This window comes from Cricetulus griseus, chromosome 4 (assembly GCF_003668045.3).
Source record: "Cricetulus griseus strain 17A/GY chromosome 4, alternate assembly CriGri-PICRH-1.0, whole genome shotgun sequence".
NCBI classification, from domain to species: Eukaryota; Metazoa; Chordata; class Mammalia; order Rodentia; family Cricetidae; genus Cricetulus; species Cricetulus griseus.
Window position 1 is genome coordinate 66,477,455 of NC_048597.1, and position 21,386 is coordinate 66,498,840.

The window sequence follows — 21,386 nt, forward strand, 5'->3', positions numbered from 1 at the left end:
TTTTATATATAATTATTTTATTATATGATGAATTATGTATCAGTATATATGAGTGCCTCCAAAGACCAGAAGAGTCAGATCCCCTTGGAGCTGGAGTTACAGGTGGTTGTGAGCCAGATGTGGGTGCTGGGACTTGAAACTCAGATCCTCTGAAGGGCAGTATGTACTCTTAACCACTGGGCCATCTCTCCAGCCCCCCAGCATTGTCCCAGTGTGTACCCAGTTTACTCTCTTCTCATGGGGACTGAAGAAGAGATGGCTGGAGTTTGGTTGAGTTTCAGATACAACATGGAGAAAACAGATTTGCAAAAGTACAATACCCACCCTGCCAATTCTCATCCTGGCTTCAAAGCTTAAGTTCCACTAATCCCTTTGGCCTTAAATACCCTCACCCCTGGCAACAGAATTGGATGTAACCATCAGTGGCCAAAGGAGCAGATTGGGAAAGATCTAAAGCGATCGTCTTCCCCCACCCCATCTAAAGCCCTTTTGAAAGCCAGTTTCTCATGTTACCATTGGCTTTCTCACCAGATCCATTGTTAACTGGTTTCTAAAATGAGTGAGATGGAGACAAGGCATCGTTCTTCTTTCTCCTGTGACTCTGGATAAGACGGGTCTCACTTGCAGGTGGTGGGTTCTAGTGTTTGCCATATTTGTTAGCATGGTACACTTCCACAGAACAAGGCCCCAAAGACTTGCCCTTTGTCATAGGTTGATTCTTAGTTGCTTTAATAAAACACTCGTCAAAACTGCTTGGTGGTGCAGGGAGTGGGGTTGAGAATCCGGTATTTGGCTTAGGAATTACAGTGCATCCACATTGAGGGATGGCAAGACAAGAATTGCTGCAGAGACCACAGATGAGCCTGCCTACTAGTGTGATCCCCCCCACCACCACACACACACACCCATGCCTTGCTTAGTTTGCTTTCTTATACATTTCCACGTTGACCTGCCTCAGAAATGCACTTCCCACAGTGGGCCAGACCCTCCTGTAGCAATCATTAATCAATTAGATGCCCCAGGGGCCAATCTGTTAGAGGCAGTTGCTCAGTGGAAGGTCCCTCTTTCCAGGTAACTCTGATTTGTGTCAAGTTGACAAAAAAAACTAAAGCAGTATGACCTGGAGTGTGAGGGTTAGGGGCTTTGCTGTCCAGCATATCTTCTGCTGTTCCCAAGGAACAGTTAAGAGTACATGTGTCTGTATTTCCCTTTCAGAAGTGCCTAACTGCCAGTCGTCCTACATGAGAGGAGGGTATTTCTCCAGCAACCATGAAGGTAATGAGCTTGCTTTTGCCCTTGTAAAATTAATTTGTTTGGGGGAGGGGTCTGTACAGGTCACGGCACATGTGAAAGTTGGAGGGTTTCCTCCTTTTTTTTGTTGTTTTTTGGTAATTCATATGCCTAACTTAAAATTACCCAGTTTCTGAACTGAGCTTTGAGTTCAGTTAGTTAGACCTTCAGAAGTTCATGAGTATGAGAGCTAAATGATGGTGATTGTTGGTTACTTTGCACATAGGCTTTGGCCCAGCCGTCCAAGCACTGAGGCTATTGTCCTTTTAAATGGCAGTGGGCCTGACTTTGCAGAGTTCTAGGGCAATGTAAAGAAAGAGGGAACTTGGTTTGTACAATCGCAGCTATGTCGGCCTAAGCTGGGCCTTAGGGCTTATGTCAGTGCCTATCTCAATCCCAGCACTGGAAGGCAGAGACAGAGGGATCCTGGCTACTTGCTAGGTAGCCAGTCTAGCCAAGTAATGAGAACTCTAGCTTCAGTTTGAGACCTTGTCTCAAAAAATTAGGTGAACGTGGTGGAAGATACCTGACATTGACCTCTGACCTCCACGTGTGCACATACAGTTTCATACAACCATATACACAAAAGATGAGTGTTGTATACTATTTAGGTTCTTGTGCACAGTCCCTTTAGAATTGACTGATTGATCAAACATCTGAGATACAATTAGGAACAAGAACAGTAGGCAGAGTTGGACCTGTGACCTTATCTTTCATAACACTAAAATGCTTGGCTGATGGAGTGTCTGCCTACCAATCAAGAAGCTCTGTGTGAGGTTCTCAGCACAGCACATAACCAAGCATGGAGGCACATGCCTGTAATCTCAGCATTAGGAGGTAGAGGCAGGAGGATCAGAAGTTCAAGGCCATCCTTGGCTAAAACAAAATAAGGGTTGGCAAAGGTGGCTCAGGTGTTAAAGGTGCTGCCAAACCTGCCAACATGAGTTTGATCATCAGGATCCATGAGGCAGAAGTAACTCCTGCAAATTGTCCTCTGATCTTCAGTGTAGCACATTGTGTGCCTTCTAATATAATGAGTAGACTTTTTAAAGAGTCACAGATGTTCTGTAGCATGTGGTCTCAAGGAAACTGTCAGAATGGAGCTGGAACCCAAGGGTTCTGGAGAACCTCTCTCCACTTTGGTGCTACTTCTGCTCACAGTACAAACCTCCATAGTTTATACATCCTGTAACAAATACAGATTGCACACCGTTTAGAGAGTATAGACAGACACAGATACAAAAATCAGATTTCACTTTCCAAAGGATGTCATGAACTTGCTTTTGTGTGCGTACATCTGTATAGAATTGTACAGATCATACCAGGGTTCCTTTATGGAGTTCTTAGCAAGAGTCATTAATTCATTGTGTGTTTACTATGTTTCAAATCCTGTCCTAAGCTGATTGCTTGCATTCAAGTCATTTAGTCATCCAGCAGTCCTGTAAGATATCATAAGCCACTGAAGCTCCAAGAGATCAGAAGATTGCTCTAAATGATATGCTGGCTTTGGAAGGTAGATCCAAAATTCTGAGACAAGTCTCTCTGGGCCCCAAAGCCAGCCTTCGTCTCTCTCCACGTCTGTCTAGGGTAATCACCCAGATCTCACATTTCTCAGCAGCTTCTTCAATGATGGCTGCATAGTATTTACTTTGTGGGGGTATATTTGGCTATGACCTTCTTGCTAAATTTTAAATATTCACAGACCCCTCACAAAATAATATAAGTGGCCAGTCATTTAATTAAATCTTTCCATGTTTCCTTGATTACTCCTTTAAGCTAAATTCTTGGACCTTCTGGGTTAAAAGGATACAAGGTTTTTGAGGTGTCTGCTGCCAGGTTTTGTGGAGGCCAGCATTTTGTTGTTTGTTTTCAGTGTGTAGTTGCCAACTTTTAAGTCTTAAGACCTGTTTGAACAAGTAATTGGGTGGGAATCCAGAGAAGAGAGGGGGCCACCATGTGGGAAGAGGATAATTGAGCTGTCAGAGCTGCAGAGGTTGATTGTAGAATGCCTAGCTCCTGCATGAGTGGATGACAGTGCAAATCAGTCAGTTCATAGGATGAGAAGGAGCCCTGTGGGGTCTGAGAGGAAATTTGTGAGCATTGTGTGTTTAAGCCCTTGAGAGGTATGCACTGGGCTAGAAGTTACTCTTCTATGCAGCATGGAAGGGTCGGCCCTCCTTTCCAAACACTGAGATAGGGAAGTACTTTTCCATAGAGTGGGTCCCCAGAAGTATGTTTCATTCTCTGTCAAACACACCTTTCCACATAAATAAATTTATTAGAGCTCTCTGACTCCCCCCAAACCGATGGCATCAGCTTCTCTTGGAGCGACAAATTCTCAAAAGCTACTGTCTTTGTTAGGGTTTCTGTTGAAACGAAACACATGGCCAAAAGGCAGGCTGGGGAGGAAAGGGTTTATTTGGCTTACACGTCTGCATTGCTGTTTATCACTGAAGAAAGTCAGGACAGGAATTCCAACAAGGCAGGAACCTGGAGGCAGGAACTGATGCAGAGGCCATGGAAGAATGCTGCTTACTGGTTTGCTCCCATGGCTTGCTCAGCCTGCTTTCTTTCTTCTTGTTTTTGTTTTTGAAACAAGGCTTCTCTCTGTAGCTGTGTAGACCAGGCTAGCCTCGAACTCCCAGAAATCTGCCTGTCTCTGCCTCCCCAGCGCTGGGATTAAAGGCTCAGCCTGAACCCAGGACCAGCCCAGGAATGACACCACCCACAGTGGGCTGGGCCCTCCCTCATTGGTCACTAATTGAGAAAATGCCTTACAGCTGGATCTCATGGAGGCTGATCCTCAACTGAGGCTCCTTCCTCTGATAATGCTAGCTCCCTCAGGCTCACCTAACTGCTTTTAAATTAAAGTGGTGAGACCCCAAATTCCAGAGTGAGATCTCATAAACCTGAGGCTGTGAACACCCATCAATAGCATTTTAGATATTCAGGAAGCACTGGTTGTTTCTTGCAAGTGACTACAGTTGACGCCGGGCAGTGGTGGTGCATGCCTTTAACCCCTTTAACTCACTCTCTTGTGAGTTCAAGGCCAGCCTGGTCTACACAGTAAGTTCCAGGACAGCCAGGGCTACACAGAGAAACCCTGTCTGGAAAAACCACAAACAAACAAAAGCAAGTGACAAGTTGACTAGAGTGGTTTCTTGGGTCAACAGCTTTCCCCTGGCTAGGCAAGACCGGTGCCACTTCCCCGCTGTGTGCCTTGTGATATTCTCAGTGAGTGTCCGACCTGAGCAGGCAGGCTGTCTACTGGCCCTCTGGCTGTGGAAACACAGCTGCGCAGGGCTGCTTCCAGATTCCTTGCTGTTTGTATAGAGGCAATTGATGTCTGCCGCACTTGGGGGAGCAGGGAAGAGAGAGAGGGAGGCAAACATTTTGTATAATTACAACATTTAGCAAAGAGCATGCTCTTAGGGGAAATATTTTTAGTAAGATTTTGGGTTGCTTACTACACACAGAACCCTCTCGTGAAGCCACCTCCGCCCTCCAACCTATTCCTTTGCCCAGTTGACCGCACACATCGAAAAAAGAAAATCTCAAAAGAGCCAGCATTTTAAACTGCTCGAAATTATCTTGGCCTGGTTTTTTCTAGCCTTCCTTTTACAGTCTTGACCACAGATGCCTAGGAAACAGTTATCAAGACAAGCGTTTCTGATTGGCATCTCTGATTGCTAAGATAGCCATTCTGCCTCGGGTACTCACCTGGAATCCTCGTGTGGTATTCTGAGTCTTTCGTTTCCACTTTGCTCTTCAAACAGGTTCTTCCTTCCTGCACCTTTTTATTTGAGTGATTAGATGGTTATAGCCACAACTGAAATAACTGCAGATGCAAACTCAACTGACTTTATTACTCAAACCAGAAACATCTTCCAGGTGTTGAGAGGATCTCGTGTGGCAATAACTAGAAACCACAAAATGTTCCCAAATGATGTTCCTTATAAGCTTTTGAAAACCAAAACAAGAATTTGATCTAGTCTGGTGGGGTTGTGGATTAATTATCTTTCCCATAGAGAACAGTTCTGAAAATAACACGGCATGCTAGACAGGTGTGTAAACTTTCAAGCTCTTCACTTACAATGACTTTATAACCACACCATTTAAACAACACTGAAACACATATGGGAGGTGGGAACTCTATCACCTCCTGGCAGCTAAGGGGGAAAAGCATGACGCATAAGGAATTATGTCTTGCTGATAGCGTGAAGCACACCAGCTTGTCATAAAAGTCAGTTTGCCAGGTGTTTGGAGGTGGAGTTCCAGGAGGACGGGGAGTCTAAGGTCATCCTCAACTAGATGGCAAATTCAGGGTAGACCTGTGCTGAGTGAGACCATGTCTTAAAGGAAGGAATGTCAAAATTCTTTGCTTAAATTGTCAGGCAATCTTGTAGGACCTCGGATATTGATTGAACACTTAGTGTGGACAAGGTGCATGGGAACACTAAGAAGCATAGGATAGGACCCTTATCCCTGAGAATTTTTGATTCCATGGCAGGCAATGTCAAGATTAAAGTTCTCATGCTGTCATTCAGGGCTGGTTGTTTGTTTATTTTTGATGCAATGTCATTGTTACTCCTCTGTAGACTGGACTGCCTAGACCTTGCCTCTGCCTTCAGTGTGCTGGGATGGAAGGCAGGAGCCACCACACCTGACACAGGGTCATGCAGTTTCTTGACAGTGTCTGTCACAGTCTGCAACTATGCTTGGTTTTTTGTTTTTGTTTTTGTTTTGTTTTTAAAATACCATTTATTTCACACTTAGGCACCAGAAGCTGTACTTAAACTCTGTTGTAGAGATAGGGCAGTGACTCAGTAGAACAGACTACACATTAACTCATTAAATCCTCATAACCATGCCAGCTAGAAAACTTGAACACAGTGGAATTAGTTAATTCAAAATCACCGAGCAATTGGGGTCAACCTGTCTCTTTCTAGAGCCTGTACCCTTTAAATCCTATGGTATGCTATGTCATTTCCTGTTCTCTTATTATCTGTTGCCTGCTTTGAGATATAAACGCATAAGAACATGGCTGTATTCTTACTACCTACCCGCATCAGCACAATATGTGGCCTAATTTTTAGTGGAGTCAATCAGGAAAAAAATACCAACAAAAATACACATCTTTCTTAAATTGTGTGTCTGTGTATGGGTTGTGCACCGTGTGTGTATGCAGTGCAAGGAGAATCCAAAAAAGGGCAGTGGATTTCCCTGGAACTAGAGTTACATGCAGTTGTGAGCCAACATGTTGGGAATCAAACCTGGGTCCTCTGATATAGTAGCCAGTGTTCTTAACCACTGAGCCATTTCTCCAACACATATATGGTGTCTTAATTTAAACAACAGAAACATCATGCCTGAGGCTAAAGATAAAAAGACTAATGACACTAATGAACATCAAAACAATCTATTGTACATTGCACTCAAGTTTTTTTTTTTAGGCCTCTGCATCTTAAGATGGTGCCGGGCCTGCCAAGACATTCCCTCACCTGGACTGATTACAAAGAAGCCAAGCATAGCCCAAATAGGGTCACATCTGGGCTCTTTGACCTATGGGGTTTTCAGGCCACAGATAGCCCTCTCTCTGTCCCCTCCATATATAGCATACACAAGCTAATAGTCTTCATCCAGTTGACTCAACCAGAGACTAAGCCAGGGCTTGAGGATTGTACACCAAGTGTAATGCCTTTGAGGCAGAGTAAAGGGTCCCCATCAGGGAGTTGTTAGGCACCTTGGGTTTGAACCACATATCTTGTTGAGAGGTGCGAGGCTGGCCACCTGCTGGTCTGCACTGCACACAGGCCAGCGTTTGTATGTGCAGAATGCACAATATAGCTTTTTGTACAACATGGAGTGTTAATCGTTCTCTTTAAACTCTTGCAGGATTCACATATGAAAAGGATCCCAGGCTATACTTTGATGACACTTGTGTGGTACCTGAAAGACTAGAAGGTAAGATGCCCATCCAAGACTTGATGCTGAGTGAGAGGGTTGGCGGTGTCATTCCCGTCCTGTTCAGTGACTGAACCGTCAGTAACCACTGCTTTTTGTGCACATGTCTGAGAAACTACAACCTCGATTATAACACATGTATCCCTGTCCCACACAGGCAAGGTCAAGCAGGAGCCCACCCTGTATCGGGAGGGGCCCCCTTATCAGCGTCGAGGCTCTCTTCAGCTGTGGCAGTTCCTTGTCACCCTTCTTGATGACCCAGCCAATGCCCACTTCATTGCCTGGACTGGCCGAGGCATGGAATTTAAGCTGATAGAACCGGAGGAGGTAAGTCTGGCTATCTATTTACTTTTCTGCTGATGTGATGAAACCGTATGACCAAGGAAACTGTTCAGACTTACAGTTCCAGAAGGTTAGGCTCTGACATGGCCCTGAGGGTTCGTTAGGCTCTGTCTCGGCAGGGAGGCAGGGCAGCAAGTTCTTCAGGGCTTGCAGCTCAGATACCAGCATAAAGCTAAGAGAGAGCCAAACACCAGGGGTGGCTGAGAACTTCAAAACCTCTAAGCCCACCTCCAAGGACAACCTCCTTCAGCAAGGTCATGCCTCCTAGATCACCCCAAACAGCACCACTGGCTGGGGACCAAGTGTTCAGATGCAGAGCCCATGAGACATGTTTCTTATTTGAGCCACTGCAGTGGATGCTGGGTGTGAGCAAGTGAGGCTTTTGTGACTCAGTGAGCTCTGCCTTGTCATTTTCCTTCCAGTTGGTGAGCTCAGCAGTGTTGTTCTTCCTTTCAATAGGATAGTTTTCTATTTGTTGCCAAAACGTACAGGCAGAGTTCTCCCATTTGTAGAACATTTAACGTATTTTAACACTCCTCGTGAGGAGAAAAGAAGCGAGGGGTGAAGCCGTGAAGAGTTACGCTAATACAGACTGTGTTCTTCCTCTTAATGTTTTGGAAGTGCTGTTTGTATAACACAGACTAAACCCTAGTCTGTTACAGCCTGCAGCCGAGGCTGTATGGACATACTGTGTGTGACAGCCTGCTGCAGCCTGTTGCTCTCAACCCTAGTCTGTTACAGCCTGTAGCTGAAGCCATCTGAGCGTACTGTGTAATGCATTTACCCTACTACGTATTTCTTTCCAACATTCATTTCTTTGATGTGTGTTTGCATGGGCATGCACTAAATTTGTAGCATATGTGTGAAAGTCAGAGAACCACTTGTGGGGATCAGTTCACTCCTATATCTGGGTCTTGGGGATCAAATTCAAGTTGCCAGGATTGGTAGTGGCAGCAAGCGCCTTAACCTGCTGAGCCATCTCACTGATCCCCACCACATACTTCACATGGCTCTAACTTGGAGAAATAAAGTTACCAAAGCTAAGTCTTAGGAGCCTAAAAAAAAAATGTTAAGTATTTATTTTATAAAAATATGTGCGTCTGGGTATGTGTGTCTGGGTGTATGTGGGTGCACCATGTGTGTGCTGTGGCCATGGAAGCCAGGAGTGGGCACTGGATCTCCTGGAACTGGAGTTACAGGTGGTTGTTAGCTACTGCGTGGGTGCTGAATCAAATCTGGGTCCTGTGCAAGAGCAGAGAGTGCTCATAACTGCTGGGCCAGCTCTCCAGCCTCACAACATAAATGCCTTGTTTTCTTTTTAAATATGTTATGTAGGATCCTGGTTGTTGTAGATAGGGTCACTATTGCTGTGTTGCTGTCATAAAACACCATGACCAAAGCAACTTGTGTGGGAAATGGTTTGGTTTGGTTTTTTGGTCTGGCTTGGTTTTGGTTTTGTGGGGTTTTGTTGTTTGTTTGTTTGTTTGTTTGGCTTACACTTTTACATCATTGTTCATCATCCAAGGAAGTCAAGGCAGGAACCTGGGGGCAGGAGCTGACACAGAGACCAGGAAGGAGTGCTGCTTATTGGCTTGCTCAACCTGCGTTCTTACAGAAACCAAGACCATCAGCCCAGGCTTGTCCCTCCCTTGCCAATCGCTAGTTAAGAAGACACTCGTAGCAGTGTTTCTCAGCCTTCCTAATGCTGCAACCCCTTAATACAGTTCCTCAGGTTGTGGTGACCCCCAACCATAAACTTATTTTCATTACTGCTTCATAACTGTGAATTTACTGCTGTTATGAATTGTAAAATGTAAACGTCTGGTATGCAGATTGTCTGAGGGCCACTCACTGTGAGAGGGTCGCTCAACACTCCTCCCAAAGGGGTCACAATCCACAGGTTGAGAACTGCTGCTCTACAGGCCTGCCTGTCAGCCCAATTTTACGGAGGCATTTTCTCCATTGAGGCTCCCTCAGAAAAGGAAACATGGTTACCATCTTTTTGCCCAGTGCTATTCGCAGAAAGACCTAAGACAGAATCTGCTGCCTTTCTTCAGTGAGGAAGATACCCCCATAGGACCCCTTCCAGAACATACAGCATAGAGAATTAAGCGAGGTTATTAGTATGTCCCATGCCACAGGGCATAATTTTTGTTTCTATTTGGTTTAGGGTTTTTTAAAGAAAATGTAGATGGAAAAGATACACATACACACACACCGGCTGGCATAGAGTTCTTTAATAGTGTGTGGTTAGGCAAACGCTGTCCCTGAGTTGGTGCAATAGAAATGGGAACAGCCCTCTTGGGAAGCATTCCATTAAGGACTGCAGAGTGAGCAGCAGAAGGCAACAACCTGACACTGTGTTTGGAAGAAGGACATGGTCTGAAAGTTGAGATGGGAAAAGGAGGAAGAAAAAAGTGGGATAGAAACTTGGGGGCCTCCTGCAGGGTTCATTTAAAACGGTATAAAGCATACATTTCTGGGGCTAGGGAGAAGGTTCAATCAGCAAAGTGCCTGCCACACAAGAATGGCAATTCCAGTGTGTATCCCCAGCACCCATGTGAAAGCTGGGTACAGTTGCCACGCCTCTGTGATCCCAGCACTCTTGAGTAAAGACAGGCGGATCCCTGGAGCTCATTGGCTGTCCGGCCTAATCAAATGGGTGAGTTCCAGGTTTAGAGAGAAACTTGGTCTCAGAATTGGAGAAAACCGAGGGAGGCACAGAACTGGGATCTCTGGCCTCCATGTGGACACAACAGCACACGCACACTGGTGTGCACACACAAATATGTCCATGGCATTCCGGGCCTCCCCTTTAGTCACAGAAATGCTGTCAACATGGAGTGCCACAGACAGCCTCCAGCTGAGCTAGAGGGCCACTGCCCCACATAGGCCGCTCCTCCCTCGATGCTTCCCTGATGATGTGGCCTGACTTATGTAAGGCTTGGTGACAGGATGGTACCTTAACTCACCCAGGCTTTTGGAAATGAAAGTAAGCCTGTCTTGTGGGCAGCCCTTATTGATTCATCTCATTCCACAAACAGGAGCTTTTATGACCTTTATTGCCACCGCCTCGGGCCTGAGCACAGGCTGTCCAGCTGCAGGTAAACCTGGTTATGAGCCTCAGTCAGGCTGTTATTGAATCTTCTGCTTTCCTACCAGCGGTAAGGAAAATGAACAGATGGCAGAGGGCCCCTGCTTTCTTACTTAATGAAGGAACTAATATTAACCCAGAATGCTCGCTCATAAATGCCAAGCGGCTCCAAGTCACATGGGTAAACCTTTGGTGGCCCTGAGCCTCTCTGTCGATTGAGCCGCATTTTAAAAATTATTATTGTTGGTTTATGTTTGTTATTGTTGTTGTTGTTGTTATTATTATGTGTGTGTGTGCCGAATGAATGTGCCACATCAGAAGACAGCCCACAGGAATGAAATCTCTCTTTCCACCACATGGTTCTCAGAGAGCCAATCCAGGGAAGCAGATGCCTCCACCCACTGAGCCATCCCACCACCCCAGCCTTGTTTCTCTAGGAACTGCTTTTTGCTCCCTGACTTGAGGTCCCTGGCATTCTTGGGCTCCTTAATTCAGGGCCCTTTGAAGTCTTGGGGGCACTGAGCCTTGGCCTGCATAGTGCTTGACTTGCCCTCTTCTGTTCTTTGTGTAACTGTGACAGCCCTGTTGTTGTTGATGTCAGGAAGATACCACCAGCTCCTGGGGGGAGCTGTAAGGACTTGTCATGGGGGAGCTTAAAGGGTGAAGCTGAGGAGGAAGCTGTTGGGGATGTAATTGTAGGCAGCTGTGTGGCTGAGTAGTGCACTCTGGGTAATTATCCATAATATCCATTACACTGTGCATGGAAATTGTGGTTTTAGAACTGCGTTTTGGCAGGCCCCCTAATCAAATGTCTTTTGATAGGCGTCCAGCTTAGCAACCTCTCCATTATGACTGACTCGGCTTTAATCTGGAGCCGTTTTAACTGTGAATCTGCATTAATATGAGTATTTGTTTGGGGGGGGTAGGGTTGTTTGTTGAACGTGTGGCGGATATGTGATGCCATGGCAGGTTTTTAAAGGCTGGGCTGCTAGAAAGAGCCACTCCTGGTTCTGTGACCACTTGCTGTTTGAAGAGAAATAGGTGAGTCCTTTAGCCTCAGCTCCCAACAATGTGTATTCTATAGCTTACTACTTGGGGAGCAGAATGAAGGAGCAAGCTGGCAATGTGCTCTCGCCTGCTCCTCCTAACACCAAATAGGGACTGCCCAAGTCTCCAGCTGCATCACGAATTGCTATAGAGGGAGCAGTGTGTTGAGGCCACTGAATCAATCATAGGGCACCAGCCTGGAGGATGAGTCAGTAACTATAGCTACCAGAGCAGCTTTGAAATCTGCACATACACAAAACCTCTCTCCAGTAAGCTATTTTATGTGCTGACAGCAATGAGAGGTCACCACTCAAGCTAAAGACTAGGCAAAATTGTTTCCTACCACCCAGTGCAGGAAAGAGACAAAGCCAGCCGCCTTGACACTCCCTGTCACTTGTGACAGACAGGTTGGCAGTTAGCTTCAGAGTGTGGGTTGCTTTTAAACCTTGCAGGACTGAGATTAACTTAGCAAATTGCTCTTTTACCAATATTTCCATTGTTTCGAAATGTATACCTTTTCGGGATGGGCTGACACACAACTTTACACACTTCAGAGGCCGAAACAAGTGGATCCCTGTGAATTTTGAGACCAGCCTGGGCTATGTAGTGAATTCCAAGCTAGCCACAGCTTCATAATAAGACCCTGTCTCAAATAAAAATGACTTCTAACCAGGATTTTTTTTGCTAAGTTTTGCCTTTGGGGATTTTTTGATGATAGACTTATTGATTAAAAAAAAAATGCAACAAAGAGGAGAACCAAGATTTGTAGTTGCCCGAGAGACACTAAACAACAAACGGAAATTGAACTTGCATGGGATTTCTTACAGGGCAAAGTAGAAACATGGCTGGTGGATTGTTCAGATATAATTAGGACAGATGAGTTCTTCCTTCCCAGATTGTCTCTGGTGTTTGCTAGCAGTCATTTTAGAACCCTGAATTCCAAATATTTGAGGTGAACTTCTTTTTGTTCTCAACTTACCTCTATATTTAACCTTTGGCTTTTTTGGCCAGTTTGTCTGAATGTCTGTGTCTCCAAAGAGCAAGTTGGGGTTGTGCACGTCTGTGGTCCAAGCAACTGGGAAGCAGAAGTGGGAAGATTTGAGAGTTCGAAGCCAGCCTGGACTATATAGAGAGATCCTGTCTCCAAATAATGTAGAAAAACATCAAAAGGATGTTGTCAGGTGGTCTTTTTTGAAATTTCTAAAGGTGACTAAAATGAAGACATCAGACAGCTCATGTTTCCACAGTTAGTCTGCCTTGACAGCCATCCTCCTAAGTGGGGTTGTGAAAGTTTAGATTCTAGAGAAAGAGCTTGCTGTCCTGATAATTGAGTAGAGAGTAGACTCTAGTAGGAAATTCCCCTGCTATAACGCCTTTGCCCAAAGCTCCAATTACATTTCCCCAGCCCTGCACCTCAAGTGGACTGGGTTGCTATAATGCAATTTAGAACTGTGTGAGAAGCCCTGTTAATTTTTCATTAAATGGATAATGGTGTTGTGTGCTTTACTGTCCATTCTGTGGGTCTGCTGGGAGTGGAGGGCTGGATGCAGTAGGCTGATACGATCTGAACCCCCTTAGTCCATGAGCTGCAATAAGTATACATCTCCCAGCCCCTCTCCAATCTTATTAGAATTGAACTTCTGCTCTGCAGGCCCATTAGCAAGTCACTAGCATGTTCCTAATGTTTCAGGAATGACCGTTCTAATTATTCCTTATTGACTGCTACAGAAACCATAGCACTTAAAGGCAATATGTTAATGGTCCAGGAGTATTGGTCAATAATTCATAAATGGAGAAATAGTAGAGAGCCTGTATCCTCTGGGATGCTAACCAAGTCCTCTACAGTCTTACAGTGTTAGGAGTCTTATACACCCAGGTCTCACCTCCTAAGCATTGTAGCAGAGTCATCACCTTTACTTAATATTTAATCTGGAGAGAACTAAACGCTTTACTTTCTCTGTTAGAGAAGCCAGTCATTGGCCAGATCCATTGAGTTACAGAGCTGTCAGCCCCGGGAATGTGTTAGCATCTCTGCTGTCTTGTCGTTTCAGGTGGCTCGGCGTTGGGGCATCCAGAAGAATCGGCCAGCCATGAACTATGACAAACTGAGCCGCTCCCTGCGCTATTACTATGAAAAGGGCATTATGCAGAAGGTGAGAAACTACAGATGCTTAAACACCCCCACACCCCACACCCCCGTCTCCTGCAAGGGACCGTCCCTAACCTCTGTATAAGGTCACTTAAAATAACTGGAAGAAAACGTGAGTCTCATAAGTGAGTCAGTCTGTGGAAGAAAAGAACCTGGAACACACAAAAAGACAGGAATTATAAAATGGAGTGGTACCTATAATGTCGGCACCTGGGAGGTAGAGGCAGAAGGATCAGAAATTCAAGGCCAGTTTCACCTACATCAAATTCTAAGCCAGGCCAGGCTGCATAAGATCCTGTCTCCAAAAAGTTGAGAGAGAGAGAGAGAGAGAGAGAGAGAGAGAGAGAGAGAGAGAGAGAGAGAGAGAGAGAGAGAGAGAGAGAGACAGGGTATTAGAGCACTTTTAGGACTGAAGAGATGGATGGTTCAGCATTTGAGAGTACTTGCTGTTCTCCTGGGACTTGTGGGGGCTAGGACCTCATCAGACAGCTCCTGGAGATATGACACCATCTTCTGGCCTCCAGAGGTACTGTACACACGTGAGACATGTATATACACTTGGGCCCACATTTAAACAATGAACATCGCTTCTTAAAAGTCTTTTTAATGACAGAAGTATCATGTGAAAGCCGCAAGAGGAAATTGGCTTTCTTTAATTTTCCTAATCTGCCTTCTGTTACAAAAGACTCAAACACTTAGGCCAGCTACTGTTGTATATTTAAAGGAAGACATGAAGGAATCAAGTTAAGATCTCTACTCCGTATTGCTTGAAATCTTAGTAGTTTAAACATTTGGGTCACAGCAATCTACACTGTCAGCAGAGTGAGAAGCTATCTCGAGGATTTCGAAGAATAAGAAAATCTGTTTCGCTTTTAAAACCATACACCCTGGAACTTAAGAGACCCAAAATTTGTCAAATAGCAGCTGCAGTCATTCAGTAAGAGTTTTTTCTTTGCAGAAAAGAAGATAAAACCTAATTCTGAAAAAGCCAGGATAGAGTCTTTATTAGGGTAAGGGTTAAGGGAGTTCAACCTTGAAATCCATTCGTAACATAGGACTTGACTGTATCTTTCGTTAGTACCACATATGTGCTTTGCATCCAGATTATAGTGTTTACACAGTGGGGCAGCCTTTAGGACACAGTTGTGTATCCTTCCCCAAAATGCTTAGAACAGGAAGCATTTAATATTTTGAAGCAATTAATAATTTACTATTTTGAAGTTTTTTTTTTTTAAATTGTAGTATTTGCATAGACTTTGCCAGTTAATCTGTACAGCTGTCCTACAGTCAATTTTATCCTCCATCAACCCACTTAATATCAGATGAAATCTCAAATATAGGAAAAAGATTTATTAGTTACTTTTTTTCTGATGCTCTGATTAAAACACCATGACCAAGCTGGGCAGTGGTGAAACAAATCCCAGCACTCCAGAGGCAGAGACAGGTGGATGTCTGTGAGTTCATCCATGACGGCAGGAAGGCGGTATACGTTGCAGGAATGAGAGCTGAGAGCTCACGTCTTTACCACAAGCAGGAAGCTGAAACAGCAATCTGGAAATGGCACAGCAAGGCTTTGAAACTTCAAAGCCCTCCCTCGATAGTTCTTCCCCCACAAGGCCACACCTAAACCTCCCAAAACAATGTCACTAACTAGGTACCAAGCGTTCAAGTGCCTGAGATTATGGGTGCATTTCTCATCCAAGCCACTACAAGCGTCATCATCCCTACATTATTTCCAGAGCTCCAGGCCCAATATGAAAGAATATAATTGTAGGCACAGTAGCTTAGAACTCAGGAGAAAAGGTTGTCCCTCTTACTGACTTGATTTCTGAGCATGGGAAAACCCAGGAGTCTGGCTTTGGCGGGTTCAGAACGTAACATTCTTATTTCTCCTGTCTGGTCATGCGACTTCTCATATCCCTTACAGTGAAAAACGCAATGCTCTGCTATAATTTCAGGCTAATGCGACGGAAAGTATCTAAGTAATAATAATGTGCTGTCCATTGCCTTATATACCCATGGCTGAATGAGGTGGACAGTGTCATGTCCTCAGTTCCTGTATGGAATAGAGTTAAGACTTGGTGATGGCACCAGTGCTGGAAGACACGCTGCTCTTGGATGGTTGCCATGCCACCCACACAAGGACTGAATATAAATACACATGGTGGTTTGAAAGTGCATGGCCCCTGAAGGGAGTGGCACTATTAGGAGGTGTGGCCTTGTTGGAGGAAGTGTGTCACTGTGGGGGCCGACTTTGAGGTCTTTTTCTCAAGCTTCACTCAGTGTGAAAATCAGTTGTCTTCCTGTTGCCTGCAAGATGTAGGACTCTCCGCTCCAGCACCACGTCCGTCTGCACGCCGCCATGTTCTCTTCTCCACCATGATGATAATAGACTGAACCTCTAAAACTATAAGCGAGCCCCCTCAACTAAATGTCTTTATTTATAAGAGTTTCTGTGGCCATGTGTCTCTTCACAGCAATAAAAAACCCTAACTAAGACTATGTGCATCAGCATTGGTAACACAGGCTTATGGTCCCATAAGTAAGGCAGCAGGATTTTAAATTCAAGGCTAACCTGAGCTAGCTACATAGTGTGTTCCAGTTCAGCTTAGGCTACTTAGTGAAGACTCCATCTTAAGAAATAAATTAATAGGGCTGGAGAGATGGCTCAGAGGTGAAGAACACTGGCTGCTCTTCCATAGGTCCTGAGTTCAATTCCCAGCAACCACATGGTGGCTCACAACCATCTGCAATGAGTTCTGATGCCCTCTTCTGGCCTGGAGCCATACATGCAGGCAGAATACTGTATACACAATAAATAATTTAAAAAAATAAAATAAAAATAATAAATGGATGGATGAACAAATGAGTAGTCGGGATGATTGATTACATCTGCTGCCCCTGGGGCTTGCTCTGGTGTTTGTATACTCTGTGCTGATAAGCGTGGTTCCCTGACTTCCATTGCCAAGGAGTGTTGACACAGATGTGTGTTCTGGTGACTGGGAGGAGCCCGCCACCAGCATCAGCTGTAAGGGCTGCAGCTGCAACAGTTAAGCACAAGGCTGGGGAGCGGGGCTAGACCTCTGTCACACTGAGATGGGAGATCTCAGCAGAATGATAGTTGTGGGCTAACACAGCCATGGGGGTGCTTTAGTCTTAACGCGCTTATGTACTCGGGAACTTTAGCTACCTTCCTTACAATGCCTGACAGTTAGATTTGCCTGTCAGGAGTCTGTCCCTTTTCTCACTGTTGTGAAAGAAGCAACAGAGCCTAGGTCAGGTCATCACTGAGTTAGCTGGCTTGTCAGCTGTATGACAGCAAGGCCCATGAATAATCAAGACCTCTGGATTTGTACTGTCATCAAGTGCAAATGTATGTGGAGGCTACAGCAGGAGAATTTTTAATTCAAGGCCAACCTGAGCTGCATATAGTGCGTTCCAGTTCCGTGGACCCCTGCATGCACAAGCGGAAGTGGCCAGTGTGTCAGACAAAGGGTTTTTTGTTTGGAACATACTTAAGTTCCACAGAGCCTGTCTTAATTGAATTTTTAACACAGTCTTGGGAGATTGCTCAGTGGTTAAAGTTTTCTCCCTTCAGGAGGGCTGGAGTTCAGATCCCCAGATAAATAATAATAGTACATGGGTATAGGACTCATCTGTAATTCCAGCCTCAAAATTCAGCTGAGCCAATCTCTGAAGCTATTTCAGCAAACCCCGGTTTGATTGAAGAGTCCCTACCTCAAAGAATAAGGTGGCAGAGTGATGAGGAAGACTGCCAATCTCAGCCATGGGCCTCTGCACATGCACACGAGAGCGTGCGCGCGCGCACACACACTATACACACACACACACACACACACACACACACACTCTCTCACACAAAGGGGGCTCTAAACCCTTCATAATAGCACATCCATCCTGGGAAAACTGTAAACTTTGGAGGTCATTGGAAAAATTGGGCTGGCATCTGCATTGTGTGTTTAAGCCCCTGTACCAGCCCTAGGGCAACCAGGCTGCCTGAGCTGTCAGTATAAGACAGTGAGGCTTGCTGCTGAAGGAACCCAACTGGCGTGCATTTGAAATTCAAATACTGCCTTTTAAAATATTGAGCTATGTCAACAAAACCCTTGGCAGGTAATAGGTCCCTGAGATTCGATTGGAATAATTAGCTACTAATTAGCCCTTTGGTTCTTGACTCCCTGAGAGATTGGTGTCTTAAAAAAAATATTCTTTGCTTAAGCCCCATATGTTGTTCCAGCTGAGCCTTGTATGGTGTGTTCTCTCTTGCAGGTGGCTGGGGAACGGTACGTCTACAAATTTGTCTGTGACCCGGATGCGCTTTTCTCCATGGCCTTCCCAGACAATCAGCGCCCATTCCTGAAGGCAGAGTCTGAATGCCCCCTCAATGAGGAGGACACCCTGCCACTGACTCACTTTGAAGATAACCCTGCTTACCTCCTGGACATGGATCGCTGCAGCAGCCTCCCCTATGCTGAAGGCTTCGCTTACTAAATTTCTGAATGGCTGAGTGGCCACACCCTAGAGCTAGCAGTCCCCATTCAGGCAAATGAGGGCAGTGGTTTTGTTTGTGTTCTTGGCTGTTCCTAAAGCTTGCCCTCTGAGTATTATCTGGAGAACCCAAGCCATCTTTGGATTGACACCCTTAAAGACAAATACCTTGGCTAGGGAGTGGGAACAGGGAGAGACAGAAGAACCACCAAGTAGCTGGTGATTCTGATGAGATTCCTGGGAAGAGATGAAAGTGGAGCCTCCTTGCCAGCATGGACAACATGTGCAGAGCAATACCTTGTTCAGGTTAGCGCCCACGAAAGGGGACCCAGTGTATGACAATCTGCGTTGATCATGGACTACTAAATGCCTTTACATAGAAGGGCTTTGACTTGCACAATTCTTTAGAAAGAAACACATACCCATAGGAAAATAGAAAGGCTAGGTTGGGGAGGCTCAGATCACGAAGGCTTGAAATTTGCAAAACTCCTGTAGCTCAGTTTGAAGTGTTTCCCCTAAGTCCAGAACTGGGGAGGTCAGGACAGCTGTTACCCATTGCGTAGTTCTCTGACCACTGCTTCTCTGGAGCCTTCCAGCCAGAGTGGTCACCAAGTAGATCAAGCCCCTCCCCTCCCAGTCACATGGCTGAGTGCGGATGGCTTTCATTTTAGAAGAAAAGCAATTAACACTTGACAGTATTTTGTTTTGCTTTGATTTGGGGGGGATCATTTTGTTTTGGTGGTTGTTTTGGAAAAAAAACAGTTTATATAAACTGATTTTTGTAGTTTTGGTATTTAAAGCAAAAAAAGAAAAAACAAAAACTTTTGGTAACTGCACTATGTCCCTTAGGCAGGGCCGTGCCCACTTATGAAGACATTGCAGCTTGTAGGGGCTTTGCTGGGGCTTCCTGAACTTCACCATGTAGAAGCCTGCTTGGTGCTTTCTGCACCAGACAACCTGTTGAAACATTCACATCTGATTTGTACATTTTTGAAGTGTGCAGGACAGCCTGGACACGGCTTAGATTATATGTGTATAGCTCTCCTTGCTCACTAACTTGCCTCTCTGGGAAGCAGATGTACATACTACACGTCATGTCCATTTAACAACTGGTCACCTGGTGGGAACCCTATAGGCATCAGTCTCTGTTTTTCTTTTTCTTTCTATTTTGGACCTTCAACCCTGCATAATGGTTCCCTGGGGTTTGAAACTTACCTGTCACTGATGGGTAAAAACAGTGCTAGCTAGCATTCTGGCTTCCTGCTACTTTTTTGTTTTTATTTTATTCTGATTGCTGTATTATATTGGGAATGTTTTAAACAACCAAACTAAAGGTGTTTGAAACTTGGGTTTGGAGTGGAGGAAAAGTCACCAGGAAGCGCCAGTACCTTGTTGCCTGCTGCCCTGTTGACTGGAGTGTGCTATCCTTGACATGCCACACCCACTAAGAGTGTTCCTCCGTGCAAGACCCAGAGCTGACTGAGTGTGGGACGTGCTTTCCTGTCCTACAGTGAGGCACTCCGTAGTCTTCTCATGACCCACAGCACATTTGTGAAGAGGTTCACAGGGATAACGGGTGCATTTTTATAGCTAAGGGAAACTTGAGGTTTTCCTCCTGAAAGCTAGTCAGCCCACAGAGGTGTCAAGCCTGAAGCTTGGGCCTTAATTAGCATTGTACTCTACTGAAAGAACTCTTTCTGAAGCATATTTATAGCTTTCTAATCTACACATAGTCTATACATAGATGCGAATTTTACCCAGCTGGCTAGAGATTTTATTTGTTGTAAATGCTGTATAGATTGGGTTTTTTGTTTGTTTGTTTGTTTTCCCTTCCTCTCTTATACTGGTTTGGGGCTTTTTGTTGTTTTTTTGTTTTGTTTTGTTTTTTAATGAACTTACGCTGTTTCATTGGGTATGAAAAGAATCTTCTGTAGCCTGAGCTGCCCCTCCCCTGCTGTGACTGCACAGCCTGTGCTGTCAAGGGACATAGGACAGCAGCGTCACTTTGCATTCCCATTGGACTCATGTACCTCCCAGATAGCTGTTTCCTTCAGGGTGTGGGGCTTGTTTCATTCATTTGCTTCTTTTCCAGAGTGTGGAAAGTCTACAGTGCAGAAAGCCTTTAGCCTGCCAGTTGATTTGAAAACTCCCCCTGCGCAGGGCTGTGTACATCCTGCCGAGCTGCGTTATATTCTGTACTGTGTACAATAAAGAAGTTTGCTTTCCTTTACCCATTCTTAAAACCCGTCTCTTTCTTGCCCTCGGTGTTTTAATTTTCAAGTAATAAAGAGCCCCTGGGCTTCTCATTGCCCTATCCCTACCTGACTTCAACATTTAGCCTTACTCATAGATAATGGAGGGGAAAGAAGTGAAGGGTTAAAAATCTGATCTTCAAAGCCAGCCTGGTCTACAGAGAGAATTCCAGGACAGCCAGAGCTACACAGAGAAACCCTGTCATAAAAACAAAAAATCTTGACTGAAGGGGTTGGCAGCAAAGATCTACCCCAGCACACGGTGAGTTAGAATCACCCCAGGACCGCTTCGTAACTTTCCTTTTAAAGCTTGAACCTTGGAGTGTGTGTGAAAAGATTAACTAGGCAGGGCTTATTTTCAGTCACAGTTTCTAACTCCGCCACTTTGGTTGGTATTTCAGAAACTGGTAAGCACAAAGACCATTTCCTAATTTCCTCCCAATAGATTTTGCTTTGGACAAGTGAAATAATTTTATTGGTGGTCATCTCAAAAGAACTAGGTCGTTTGTTTTGTTTTTATTTTTCTGGTCAGTAGGTATGTTTTCTCCATGTCCATCTCTTACTCTTGGAGGGAAATGATACATAACATATGAATATCGCACACACAATACTTGGGAGATAGATAAATGGGAGGAAGTCATTGGCAGTTACACATAGCATCTCATCTGCAGGTTTCCTGTCTCATCCTTGTTACGCACTTTTAATTTGAGGCATGCAAGATTCCTATTACAAAACAGAA

At 44.9% G+C, this 21,386-nt stretch overlaps 1 protein-coding gene across 3 annotated transcripts in view; it reads left to right on the forward strand.

The window, feature by feature from the left end:
• The window catches only part of Etv5 (ETS variant transcription factor 5), a 60,599-nt gene extending 39,974 nt beyond the window's left edge, over window positions 1-20,625 (forward strand). For all 3 annotated transcript variants that reach the window (XM_027412995.2, XM_027412996.2, XM_027412997.2), the window contains 5 exons: window positions 1,216-1,275; window positions 7,186-7,254; window positions 7,412-7,581; window positions 13,789-13,890; window positions 18,177-20,625. In XM_027412995.2, the coding sequence (XP_027268796.1) occupies window positions 1,216-1,275; window positions 7,186-7,254; window positions 7,412-7,581; window positions 13,789-13,890; window positions 18,177-18,398 (623 nt within the window). In that variant the 3' untranslated portion in view covers window positions 18,399-20,625. The remainder of the gene's footprint in view (window positions 1-1,215; window positions 1,276-7,185; window positions 7,255-7,411; window positions 7,582-13,788; window positions 13,891-18,176) is intronic.
• The last annotated feature ends 761 nt before the right edge of the window (window positions 20,626-21,386 follow it).